Source organism: Lytechinus pictus, chromosome 2 (assembly GCF_037042905.1).
Source record: "Lytechinus pictus isolate F3 Inbred chromosome 2, Lp3.0, whole genome shotgun sequence".
NCBI lineage: Eukaryota > Metazoa > Echinodermata > Echinoidea > Temnopleuroida > Toxopneustidae > Lytechinus > Lytechinus pictus.
In genome coordinates this window covers 36,732,964-36,746,579 of record NC_087246.1, presented here as the reverse complement: position 1 = coordinate 36,746,579, position 13,616 = coordinate 36,732,964, and the positions used below count along the sequence as shown (strand labels likewise).

The 13,616-nt window shown below is 40.1% G+C and overlaps 1 protein-coding gene across 2 annotated transcripts in view; it reads left to right on the top strand.

Annotated features, from left to right (window-relative positions):
* Positions 1–13,616, top strand: part of LOC129254298 (dynein axonemal heavy chain 5-like) — an 85,724-nt gene that overhangs the window by 14,667 nt on the left and 57,441 nt on the right. For both annotated transcript variants that reach the window (XM_064115674.1, XM_064115675.1), the window contains 13 exons: positions 481–802; positions 2,129–2,335; positions 2,579–2,750; positions 3,546–3,691; positions 4,095–4,254; positions 4,554–4,832; positions 5,210–5,394; positions 5,813–5,930; positions 6,925–7,061; positions 8,410–8,611; positions 9,672–9,907; positions 10,387–10,605; positions 10,844–11,145. In XM_064115674.1, coding sequence (XP_063971744.1) covers positions 481–802; positions 2,129–2,335; positions 2,579–2,750; positions 3,546–3,691; positions 4,095–4,254; positions 4,554–4,832; positions 5,210–5,394; positions 5,813–5,930; positions 6,925–7,061; positions 8,410–8,611; positions 9,672–9,907; positions 10,387–10,605; positions 10,844–11,145 — 2,685 coding nt within the window. The remainder of the gene's footprint in view (positions 1–480; positions 803–2,128; positions 2,336–2,578; positions 2,751–3,545; positions 3,692–4,094; positions 4,255–4,553; positions 4,833–5,209; positions 5,395–5,812; positions 5,931–6,924; positions 7,062–8,409; positions 8,612–9,671; positions 9,908–10,386; positions 10,606–10,843; positions 11,146–13,616) is intronic.

Below are 13,616 nucleotides of genomic sequence, written 5' to 3'. Positions count from 1 at the left end.
CCTAGCCACATGACCAAACCATCTCAGCCTTCTCTCTCTCTCTCTCACCACCTGTCCTATCCTTACCAGGCCCATGGACCGGAGAAGGTCTTATTTTCTCTTTCTCTCACATAATGATACCCTGCACATGTATCTGACCCTCCTCATCTCATCCTTTTCAATCACACCCACTTGATTTTGCTGCCCAGTTCTCTCTTCCATAGATCATTGCCAGGACGCATGGAAAAAATCTACCCTTTTTCTCCTGTCAGGTTATAGTTGCAGCTAAAATGTTGCAATTGTTGTCTGTGATAACTTTTTTCTTTCATCAAGATCATCTTGTCCTTGGACCTGTAACACAAATCTTAGCACTCGATAAAAGAACATATTTTTACGATTGACCGCATTAAATATAATGTACAATCAGTTGTATTTCATCATAAGATCGATTGCCAAGCTTTGTGCTACATAACCCTGTCCTATGAATTTCTCTCTTGACAGAGTCGATGTGCCAAACCTCGGTATCCACGAGAAGTATGCCCAGATCCTGCAGCGCTTCGGCCGGGAGATCGAGAACACCTCCAAGAACTATCAGCGCAACAAGAACGACCCTCCCATCGGACGCGACCTGCCACCCATCTCGGGCAAGATCACCTGGGCACGCCAGATGTTCCGTCGTATCCAAGAGCCCATGGATGCATTCCAACAACGCCCTCAGTTGTTGAATGGGAACGAGGCGAGGCGTATCATCAAGAATTACAATAAGTTGGCTAAGGTGCTCATGGAGTTTGAAGTTCTTTACCAGCGTGCCTGGTACAGACAGGTGAACAGAACTTGGTTTATCCTTCTTGTCTCTGACTAAATGTTTGTATTAATTGCATCAGGTAACGGTATAGTTATATAGGATCCTGTGGTATAAAATCTATGATGTCTAATATCCAATTGTGTTATTTTTAAAATAAATATTCTGCATTTTTTTCTCTCTCTGCTTGCCATAAATGATCATGAATATAATCTTTGGTACATTCTAAGTTCATCTGTGCCTGGATCCATACTTGATGACTGGGATTAGGGTAATGATATCTATGTAGAGCTGTAAAAGATGTCATTCTGATGCATTAAGTGCTATAAAAATTGTATATTATTATTAGTAGTAGTAGTATTCATTATATCCCTCTTATGAATATTCATGAATATTCTAGATAAACGATTGGTCAATTCGTGATCATGTGAAAAAATATGATTTCAATAGGAAAACATGCAAATAGCTCCATATAGTTTTCTTCTAGCTGGCAATGTAACTATTTTGCCCTCGGGGGAAAATAGTAATTACCAGACCAACCTCAGATATTTAATTCCCACTATATTTTTTCACAGCCCGATGTATTTGTATATTATTATAGGCTACCATAACCGGATCAGTCAGTACGATTGCAACTGCTGATAGTTTTAAAAGTTGTGCTATACCTTTGGAGTCTGGACAGGCAATATTCCATGCCTTTTCTGTTGGAACATGAACAAAAAACCCAGCATATTCAAACAGCTGTTGATAGTTCCTTTGCAAAGGCTGATAATCTAGTCTTATTCTTGATTTCTTTTCTGTAATTTCATTTCGTGTTTTCTTCCCCATACATGCTAAGGAATTATCTACATAACATAGAAATGTGTATTTGTATTTATATGTATTTTTTAATAGCCTATTTGGCTTGTGTAATAAAGTTGAATTGTATACAAATAATGCATGCAGCCGAGTGCGTTAGTAGTAATGCAGAGCACGCGAGGTTTCTTTAGATAGGTGCCGCACTGTGCACGAGCCGCTGGCGGCGAGTGCCCAGTGTGCACTATCTGAAGAAACCGAGCTTTCTCTGCATTTACTTTTATGCACGACAGAGCAAGTGCATTAATTGTTTTATAAAATAGCAACACAGAAACAAATTTTTAAAAGTTACAGTACAGTTTTGTTGGACTTCTCCCGGGACTCATACCGCACTGGTTTGCTTGAGTGTGCAATGTCAATTTTCGTTTTTCACCTTTTGCACTGCCGTGAAGTGCACAAAAAAAGTTGGATGTCATGTGATGCATATTGGCCAATCGCGATGCTTGAAATAATACACCTATTTTATAAAATCTTTTATTCCATCTTACCCAGGTTGAAGCTGTCAAGAGCGGCCTTCACTCTTCCCTCCTTGTACGTCATCCAGAAACCCAGGAGCTGTATGTGAACTTTGACCCTCAGATCCTCACCCTCATCAAGGAGACGGAATGCATGTACCGTCTTGGCTTGGAGGTGCCCATCGCAGCCAGGGCCATCTACCAGAAACAGAGCCTCTTCAAGGAGAACTACAACAAACTCAAGGTGATTATAGTTATGATAATAAACAATTCACATTATGATAGAATGTTCTAAGCACTTCCAAAGGTAGCCTGCTGCCTATTAATCAGTGAGATTGCGCATTGAATATCATGTGTGAGTCTGCACTTCAGCATGATTTGGAAGTCACACTGTACTATTTTTGAAACACTTCCCCACTTAAGTAGTCAAATTTTCATGTCCATTAATCTCATATTTATCTATTTTCATAAACTTATTCGTTTCCAGCTTCTTCTTGAGGAGAACAAGCGAGTTTGCAGCAAGATCCAACCAGCCTTTGAGCCCTTGATGGAATCCCACACCGACAAGCTTAATAGAATCCTAGATCCTGGACTTACTGCCCTGACATGGACCAGTATGAACATAGACCAGTTTGTAGATGAAGTCTATGCAGCTCTGGGTAAGTTGCGCCGCAATACTTGCCATCTGTCCTTATTTGATACGGGCAGTCCCTACTTGGGGAAAGAAAGAAAAAAATCATAATGACCCTGTGTCCCTACTATTGGGAAAGTTTGCCCATATGGTTGTGTAGAAAAGTGGGCAATGTCCTTCTTTTTCAATTGTTCTGTAATCCTTTGTACCCGTTTATGCATTGGCAAGGATTCTGAAAATTTGGTCTGAAGATCCTTTGAATAGGTTCCTGCAGTCTTTTAAATTTGCAGATGTGACATATCGTTTGATAAAGAGAGTGCATTACAAATTGACAATCAATGTGATTTCTAATCAATGGCATACTGGGCTAGTATTTCATTAACATTTTCAGTCTGGCAAATTGTCAGATATGTTGTATGAAAGGGATTTTGTTGTATGAAATATCTGACAAGTACTTTACCAGGGATTGTCTCATGAAAGTTGTCTGACAAGTTACCTCCCTGTGATAATTACCATAGTAGCAGTCAGAGGCTTCTGCTTCTTAGCCAATCAGAATCAAGGATTTCACTGATATTGTCAGCTCTGACAATTCAGCCAGTGCTGACAACTTTCATGATGTGCCCCTGGAATGCGCCCCATAGGTATTATATGATGGGGGCTTCGTGGTCTAGTGGTTATGGCTCTTGTCTTTTAATCTGAGGGACGTGGGTTCGATTCCCAGCCATGGCGTGTTTTCCTTCTGCAAGAAATTTACCCACATTATTATCATATTAGCTTATATGTGTCCATGTTAATAAAGGATTGACTTTCCATTATCCTCCAGGTGATCTGGAACTGTTGATGGACCGAGCCTCGGATCTGTGCCAGTTCCGCATCAACGCAGTCTTGAAGGAGATGAGTGAGACCCAGCTCTGTGAGCTTCCTGAAGATGAGTCCTGGACTACGGATCAGTTCCTAAAGAGAACTCAGGTAGGATCATCCTGACTTCTATAAAAAAAAAAAATGCAGTTCTCTTTGAGTCAGTGTTCCTTCTCAAGTCAAGGGGCTTGTTTTATAAGGAGTTGTGTTTGAGTGCAACTCAAAAATATAACTCGCAAGTCCTAAATGAGTGGTTGAAAATAAAGTTGCATTTGAGGTTTGCAGTTATGTTTGATTGAATCTCCTCTGTTTCAGTAGGAGTTGTGTTTAAAGACAACTCAAAATATTAAATTCGCAAGTTGGTAGAAAATCAGGTTGCAGTTGATTGCAACTCTTTTTGCAACAGCCCCAAAAAGACCTGGGTAATTTCCATTGTGGAAAAAGTGAAAAAAAAGTTGCATATCTTTTTAAAAGTTGACTTCCTTTCTCCATCTCTCCCATTTATCTTTTGCAGGAGTTATGTAATAAGGGAGCCATCACGCTCCAGGTGAAGAGTATCCAGGTGGAGGAGGCCGCTAATGAGCTCATCAACATGCTCCTTGCAGAGCCAGATGTTGAAGAGGAAGAAGAGGAGGAAGAGGATGAGGAGAGGGAGAAGGAAATTGAAGATGAAAGTAAGTTTCTCACTATCTTCTTTCTATTGTCTTTCTTTCAGAAAGGAATATTAGAAATGTAATTCTCCCACTGTTGATAACTTCCAATAATGCCTAAAATTACATTGTATTTCATACAATATAAGGATTCTTGCTACCCAGGTGGGTACCCATTAGGAATTTATTCCTCAAAAAGCTAACAAGCACTTTTTTTTGGCAAGCTATGCCAAATTGTCAGATTTGGCACAGTGTACAATACACTCAGCTACTGCAAAGGCAAATCAAATGATAATTAACGATATCTGTCAACTTTTATCCAGATGGGGAAAAGAAGCGCTCCAGCCCCACTCCTTCCCGCATGAGCATCCGTAGCCGCGCCCGCAGTCCGGGAAGCATCGCGTCCCGCTCTCAGTCTGCCGCGGCCATGACGGCAGCCAAGAAACGGCGGGAAAAGAGGGAGCACCTTGAAGAATCTGCCCAGGAGCTCCTAGCCCACTTCAACCATCGGAACCTCGATGCCCTTCTCAAGGTCACCCGCTTCACCATGGATGCCGTCAGGAAGAGGATAACCTCCAGCTCAGCACTCAGTTATATCACTGGTAAGTGCTCAGAGGGTGGTACAGCAGGTGTTGGTGTTGATACTGAAAAAAAGTGCATGTGTTGTTCAGCACTCAGTTGAATATACTGGTATTGCTGCTAAGTGCTTTATAGTGGGTGTCAAGTGTGGGTATTAATTCTGTGGGAAGGTGCATATCACTGGTGAGTGCTTAGTGGGTGTTAGGTTTTGGTGTTAATTATGTGGAAAAGTGCAATTGCTATTCAGCATGAGTGCTGATTAGTAAGGTTCTAGTGTTAATACTGTTGGAAGAGATCAGTACCAAGTGCTTATAGGTGTAGGTCCATGCAGTTACCTAAGCCAGTATTTCATGAATTCACAGAGTGTTGCATAAAATCTAATTTTGAATCACTTTTGCAGTCGAGCAAGGGGAAAACAAACGAAAGGAGAGTCCTTTCTTCCGCTGCGCTGTTGCTCTGGCCATCCCAAACATAATCATGCAGCCCACCCTCGATGAAGTACAACAGACTGTCAACAAAGCCGCACAGCTAGTTCTAGGAGTGGCAAAAGGAGTTGCACAGTGGAACAAGGAACGAAAATCCAAGGTATGTACACGACAGATGATATTAAATGAGGATAACAGAAATATTTATTAATGATAAAGGACATTTAGAGGCATTATGAAAATAAAGTAACATAGCACGTATAATACATGATTTTCTATACATAAATTTAATGAATATACATGATTTTTATTTATAGTTTAATTCTCATTTATGTTTTTTTAAATAAAATTATACGTGTGTGTGTAATGATTTTGTATTATATTTCTTTTCCTGTATTTAATAAAATTGAAATGAATTTGAATGAGAACAATCAGATTATTGGGGCCAAAACGTAAGTTTGAAGTAATTATTTTCATAAAATTGTCATAATATGATGTCCCAATCAGGATTGATCATGAATCGAATCATCAGCTTTTCCCCTCATTGCGATTATTTCTTGTATATTGTTAAATGGTAGGCTAAACAGGAAGCTGACATGCGTGCTGCAGCATTGCCTGACTCGGCTCGTCGCAGCAGTATCTCCAGTATGGCTGCTTCTGAAAGCTCCAGGAGTGATATCACATCTACCAAGAAAGGTAAAGACGTCTTCCATCTTCTTTTTCCATTTTGATTGGAAGGTTGAAAATATATCGTCATATCATTGTTTTCACAAAATGTCTCAAGAGGCTGAAATCAATGAAAACTTAATTTAAAATGAGTTATGTTTGATATTTGAATGAGGCTATCAAATATCAGTAACCTCACAAAATTGAATTCTCACTTGATTCCTTAGATCTTGTTCTATCGCGGTATAAATGATGTAATTCAATCACATACAATCAGAACTGGCCAATTCCATAAAGTATTTACATCTTGGGACAGTTTCGTCAATATTGTTGTCTGACAGATTGTCAGATCTGACAACTTTCCTTGATTTTGATTGGCTGAGAAGCAGTGTTGCAATGGTAACTGTCGGATAAAACTGAACTCATTGGATAAAACTTCTGACTCATCCTTTCATGAAATGCTTCCCTTACTTGGCTGACCTCCTATGGGACATTCCTGAAATGGTTTATCTCTGTTTCCTTGTTGATATAAATGGTTGTAATGCTCTCAAATTCTCATGGGTTGAGGGGTTTAAGTGAAGTACGAATGGGAAAAAATCGGGATATGGACGTACAAAAAAGGTTAATCATTTTATAGAATTGCACAGCTGCAAAACAAGACTTAACTCATTGCCAACTATGGACATAATCCCTCCTGTACCACATTTGATATAATGGTGCAAACTTAAGTGGGATTTTGAATGGACTATGCTTATTCAACCCACAATAATTTTTGATTGCTTTATTGTGAAGAAAATCTTTGTGTGTATACTGAATAATGTGATGCACACACATTACTATTGTGTATGTGTGTTTGTACAATGCACTCAGTGTTTGTGTGTGTGTAGAGAATGAAATTTTACTTTTTAATTTTGTCAAGTTGGCAGTCTGCTGTATGGTACTCTATTCAAACAAAGTGGGCAAAGAGTTTAAAATATTTAAAGGTGCTCTCATGGTCAGACCAATTTGCTGTTTCTCGTTTCAGGTCGTTCGGATGAGCTAGCTTCAGTGAACCTGGTACCCCAGGTACAGGTCAAGAACTACTTCAAGAATGTCAGCGAGAACAAAGAGATTGCCAAACTAGTCTCACTCCTCTCCACATGCGTCATGTCCACCAAGAAGGTTAGTGACATCAATTTTGAGTTGGTGGTGGTGGGTGATTTTATACCTGATTGCTAAAGGCCCTGTCACGTCGATCTGTGCAATCCTTGTGGATTATTTGCAGGGAATCACCCACAACGACGATCATAAGCTTGTTCAAAACTTTTCTGCAGGCAAATCAGACTTGCATGCGCTCCTGTGGGCAATTATGTGTGAGATATGGGATAAAATACTGTCAATATGGGTTACTTGTGGGTAGCAAACTAGTCATCCGCAAGTCACATGCAAGGATAGCATGGAGCAATGTGACAGAGCCTTAATGAAGCATGAAAGCTTTAGATTCTCTATGAGGGACCTGGCAATGAGGATTAATCATACCTGCCAACTTTTGCTGAAGAAAATTAGGAATCTACATGTATATCACGTTACCCCAGGACGCAAAGCGCCCTCCGAGCGTGCAGAGCATGCAAGGGGGGTAGGTGTGGGAGTTTCCTCCCTTCCCACGGTAGGGACTTTAAAAAAAATTAAGCTGAAAAGGGGCCATTTCCTGTTTTTTTTTTGTCATTTTCTCCGCACATGCCAATCAAGACCTAGCTATGTAAATGGTTTGCTGGCTGTCCTATGCTGCTGGCTATTGGAGCCAGCCAAACCCACAGCCACGGTCAGAGGACATCATCAGAGTGCTCCATCCTTCTTTTGTCAATACTTTTCTGCAGGCAAATCAGACTTACATGCGCTCCTGTGGGCAATTATGTGTGAGGTATGGGATAAAATACTGTCAATATGGGTGACTTGTGGGTAGCAAACTAGTCATCTGCAAGTCACGCGCAAGGATCGCAAAAAAACCCAAAACAAATCGTAACACATTGAACAAAATACCCAACGCGGCTCCGTAGCCAGTACAGCAGCGCGGTCATCAGCCCCAAGCACATCCCCAAGGCCAAGTGCCTAACCCGCAAGTTTGGCCGGGCGCTTGCATTTTGACACACTATCTTACTTGTCATCAACGCTGCTCATTCTCTGTTTTTTGGATGGTCTAGAGTAAGAATCACCTCTGTTACTGTGGCACTGGCACTGTGTAATCTGACAGACAAGTGAACCAGACAAGAACCAAGTGTCATATGAGGGCACTTCCATTAGATATGTGCATCCAACCTCCTATATGTTTGACATTTCTGAAAAATAATTGTCTGTGTTCTAGTTTATATGAAAGGTTATAATTCTCTCAATACATCATGGCTTGAGCAATTCATAGAGTGAAGTAAAAGTTTGGGGGGGGGGGGGATGAGGTTGGATGTACAAAAAGGTTCATCATTTTATGGGATTGCCTATTATCATCAGTAAATGTCTTTTACTTGTCCGCTTGTAGGAAGTGACTACTGCCCTGGAGCGGTTCGCGCGCTACCATCCTATCTGGCAGAAGGAACGGGATGAAACTGTCCAGGAATTCCTCAATCAGCAGCCGAAACTGAGTGACTTCCAGTCGACCATTGTCCACTATAGGGAGCTGGAGGACGCCATCTTGGCTGAGCCGGAGTTCTACAATGTCGGTGCCATTGCACTCTATACAGGTACTCATTAGCTAATAGTAGAGTTAGTACTTTTGGTGGTGTTTCGTATAGCTGTGTGTAACTTCTACATGACTTTACTCACTACTGATGACCTATTCTTGGGTTTTAATCAGATTCTTAATCATTTTCAGGCATGAGTAAAAATTTAAATGAAATCCATATTTTATTGTTCGAAATAGAAATCTGAAATAGAAATATTTCGAAAATTTTGCCCACTTGATCATGTGCCCAGCAGCCACTGTGCAGCATCAGATCGACGTTGCTCTATCCTCCAAATAGGCTAGCAGCAACTTCAATCTCATAACGTCTTTTTGTCTGACTCGGCTGGGGCTTGAACTACCGGCCTCCCAGTTGTGAGACGGACGCTCTACTAACTGTACCATCACACCGGTATCCTATTTGTTAAGGTTAAAATTCTTGTTCTCAACAAATATCTGAATGCAAAGTATGATATTTATCAAAATTTGATTGACCAAGTAAAGGTCCCACAAAGTACAATGTAGTGTTTCTGACTTAGCTCAAGAACCTATCATGCTAATGTCATGCGTGAGTTACAAAAAGTCTATGAAATGCCATCCAGTACCTGAAGTGATAGTTCTACTCAATGTTTTATATAGGAATATCCGGGGTCAATGATTTGTCTCAACATCTTTGGTATGGCAAGAAGCTATTTCACAACTTCTTTACATTGCATTTTCTGCTACTTTTTCTTTTTGCGTGTACCAGAAATGAAATTTTGCGGAACCATGTCACTGATTCTGACGTGGACATAGATTGTTGATATATCATTTCAAATATGTGCATATTTATATGTTTTTGCTTTCTAATTGCTTTAATTAGTATTCATATTCATGCCATGTCATTCAATGGGTTAAATGAACTTACAGTGTAGGGGTTTACAGTACATGTATAGGTGTTTAAAAGTGTCTAAGCTAGGTTTGGTGTTGTATCAACACCATCCTCAACCAGAATAACTTAACACTAATCCATGCTCCACCAATGGCAATACCACTAATCACCTACTAAGGTTCATCACCTAACTTTGTTCCAATATTGCCAGAGAAACTGAAGATCTCACTGACCACTGAGACCAAGGCATGGTGTGTGGCCTATGGTAAGGCCTGCAACGAGAAGTACCGCACCATGATGGAAGGTATCATAGAGTTCATTGATGACACCACTAAGAAACTCAACCGTCCTATCAAGGACTTGGATGATATCCGTCTGGCCATGAAGGCGCTCAAGGATGTGAGGGAGAATGAGATCCGTATCGACATGGCCATTGGACCTATTGAGGTAGGGTATTCAGGAGAGGTTTAAAATGGCCCTACAGATTTGTAGATTCTTTTATGCTACACCCTGTAAATCAAGAATTGAGAAGTTCAAATCTTGGAATCTTCACTGTGTTCCATTACATAAAGGTGTTTTGATCCCATGGATAAGTCCCCAAACTTTGAATCGCCGAAGGAGCAGTTCATGAAAAGTTTCGTCCGTAATTTTCAATCCTTGCCTCTGATTGGCTGGGAGAAAATTAGTTGGTGAAAATCAATGACAATGCTTGTGAATTAAGAATGGAGAAAAAGGGGGGTTGGACATAACAAAAAGGTTGTTTACATATATTTCATGGAATTGCTAAAAATTATATGATTTGGGGGTTCTGTGTCATCATCCCAGAATAGATCTGGAATTTTTTGAGTAATATATATTTTTTTAGATTGTTATGAGTTATGTGGATTAAATAGTGATCATGATTCTTTCTGTGCGTTTCATCTCAGGAATCCTACGCTCTACTGAACAAGTACGAGCTGCTGGTAGCCAAGGAGGACGTGGAGCGTGTGGACACCCTGCGTTACAGCTGGGCCAAACTCAGCTCCCAGGCCACGGAAGTCTCCCATCGTCTGCTCTCCATCCAACCAAACTTCCGCGGAGAGTTACTAGAGAATGTCCAGACATTCATTGTGGATTGCAACGACTTCTATGGCTCCTACCGAGATGTGAGCTCTTTTTGTAGTTATAAAAAAATATTTGTGCGTTTAACATAATTTGGTATCAGTGTTGTTAATAAGCTTTCTCATTTACTTGGTGTATGATAAAAATAGAAATGTTGAAATGGGGAAATAATGTTACTTGTATCCGATCATATCGGATATAATCCGGTGTTCCAGAATCTGTGACTTTGGCCTCTTCTTATTCATTGCTTTTGCCACTCGTCCTATTCTCGTTCTTTTCCAGAATGGCCCCATGGTAACAGGTCTGCCTCCCAAGGAAGCCAGCGACCGTCTCCTGATCTACCAGAACCACTTTGACAATCTCTACCGCAAGTACATCACCTACACTGGTGGTGAGGAGCTCTTTGGTCTCCCCGTGACGGACTATCCGGAGCTCCTGGTGATTCGCAAGGAGCTTAACCTCCTGCAGAAGCTCTACGGGTTGTACAACGATGTCATCGACCGCGTCAACGGCTACTACGACATCCTCTGGCTCGATGTCGACATTGAGAAGATCAACAACGAGCTCATTGAGTTTCAGAACAGGTAAGTCCGAGTGCTGTGTCAGGTGATGCATGTTTGAAATTGATATTAACATTTTTGCACTTCAATCGATTGATTTCTAATCTAGATGTTTGGGTTTTTGAAAGGATATTTCCATCCTAAAATGGTTTGTGTTTGTTAAATGTGTTCTCTTGGTTTTTTAAGATGCATGATCTGTTCATCAACATTTTATCAAACCAATCTTTGATAATATTGCATTTTAAAAGGCACAATTGATTTACAATTTTGATTTAATTCCATCACAAACCCTAGTATCATGATATCCTTAAGTATGGAACTCAGATGAGAGTAATTAGCACTAGAGTAAATGAGTAATCGCTTTAATCATGCATTTCACTTTTTGGGTGATTTGTTGTTGTTGTTATTTTAGTTGATACTTTGGTTCTTATTCTGAATTCTGGTTTCATTTAAATCCTGGTTTTAAGTTATGGTTTAGTTATTGAAAACCATACTTGATACAATTCTGTAACAGTACATGTTGAAGTTATCAGCTCATTTGACAAACAAATTGTAAATGTCTGGAAATAATATAATTAATCATTTTCTTCATTAAAGCATGAGGAAATAACAAAGTGAATGTATGAAAAAAATATGTAAACAAACTTTTGGAAGCTTTGTTTTTCCAATATTTTAGCAGAGATAGACCATGATCTAGGTAAAAATGGTCTTCAGAATACAGGCTTTTGAGTTTCTAATCTAACATTTTCTCACTCCACAGGTTTCATCTAATTTGTTTGTTTTTTAATTTCACAAGGTTGACCTGTTTTCACCCTTCATGGGTGCAAAGACTCAAAGTGATTCTATCTGCCTGAAAATATTGAGGGAGCAGTTATTTTTTTTGGCAAACGAACCGTGCTAGAAATCGTGGTCTGTTACGACTCGTTCAAGTGACAACAGACCGTGATTTCATGCTGTTCTTGTTGTATGCTTGAAAATTCTTCTACCTCAATAGCTTGAAGATGGGACAGATTTTTAGGAGTCACTTTGTGGTCTTTGCACCAAAGATCCCTCTAACATCCACTTCCTTCATGCACGTTGGTTTGCCCTGTTGCACTAATTGGTGGTGGGTTTGGATTGTGGGAGAAACCCTGTACTAACTCGTTTGCTCGTCACTGTGAAGACACGATTAATTTACATTGTCAACATCATCCCGTCACACATATACATGTACACACAGGGGCGGATCCAGCTTTCACCAATAGGGGGGGGGGCGAAAAAAATCATCACCCATATATTCTCAGATCGGGCGCCCAGAGATGATTTTTGATTGTTTCTTTTAGGGGTAGTCCTAACACTTCTTTTCTTTATTCTTTTATAACAAAATTAAAATGTAATAATCTCATATGCCCTATTTGAATATTGAGCGCAAAGCGCGAGCTAAAATTGTTGGAAATTTCATGTATTTTGTCTCGAAAATTGAACACTCTTGGCAGTGTTTGTGATCCTGAGCAAGATGCGTATGTAACTAGATAATTACTGCGAGCTCAAAGCGCGAGCAGAAATTTTTGAAGATGATAAATATTTCAACAATCCAATAATGCATGCGCGAAGGGCGAGCTAAATTTTTTGACATTCCGACCTAAAAAATGTGCATTCTAAGCACTTTTTGTAATCCTCTTTCTTTCCCCTTCTTTTTTTGTGTGCTCCGCCTAAAGGGGGGGGGGGGCCTGGCCCCCCTGGATCCGCCTATGTGTACAAACACACATACGATCTTGTAATTTGACAATCAGGGCCTCACTTATCATTAATCACCTAAGAGGGAACATGTGTTTGTGGTCTCATACACTAAATTTTTTTTAAATTTATTCCACTAACCAGGCTCAATTTGGGACATATGTGAGCATAGTTCACTAACTGGGGATGCTACCACCCTACATTCAAAACTTGAGTTTAATTGGCAGAAAAGGTACTTTTTACAGATCATGGGTTTATTCTATGAAACAGTTTGAAAGGAGATGAGGAATTGATTGGCATGGTTATCTAGGCCGGGGATGGCCCCGGTTTTAGGACGTCTTCGAATGGGTAAAATGCAAGAAAATGTCCTCAGAAGTAGATCATTGCAAACTCACATGCACACGCACAATAATCAATGACTCTGAAGCGTTGTTTTTATGGGGGCTTTGACACCATTTTCAATTCTACTCACTAATAGATGTTGTCCATGACACAGTATTGCTGGTGAAATGGGGAAAAAAGATCCTCAGGCTTAGTTCTCTTACACTAGTTTTTTATCCCTTTGCAATAAACAATTCTTGCCATTATTTGACTTGGTAAAGGTTTAAAATTCCTCGATTGGCACGCCTTTCAACACCTCCGTTACAAAGGTCATTTGAATAATAAATATTTCTCATACATACATGTATGTCTAGTCATTCCCCTACCTCACCCTGTTCCTCTTTCATGCTCTTATTCAAATATTACATCCCAGTTCAGCAAATAGACGTACACTTGGA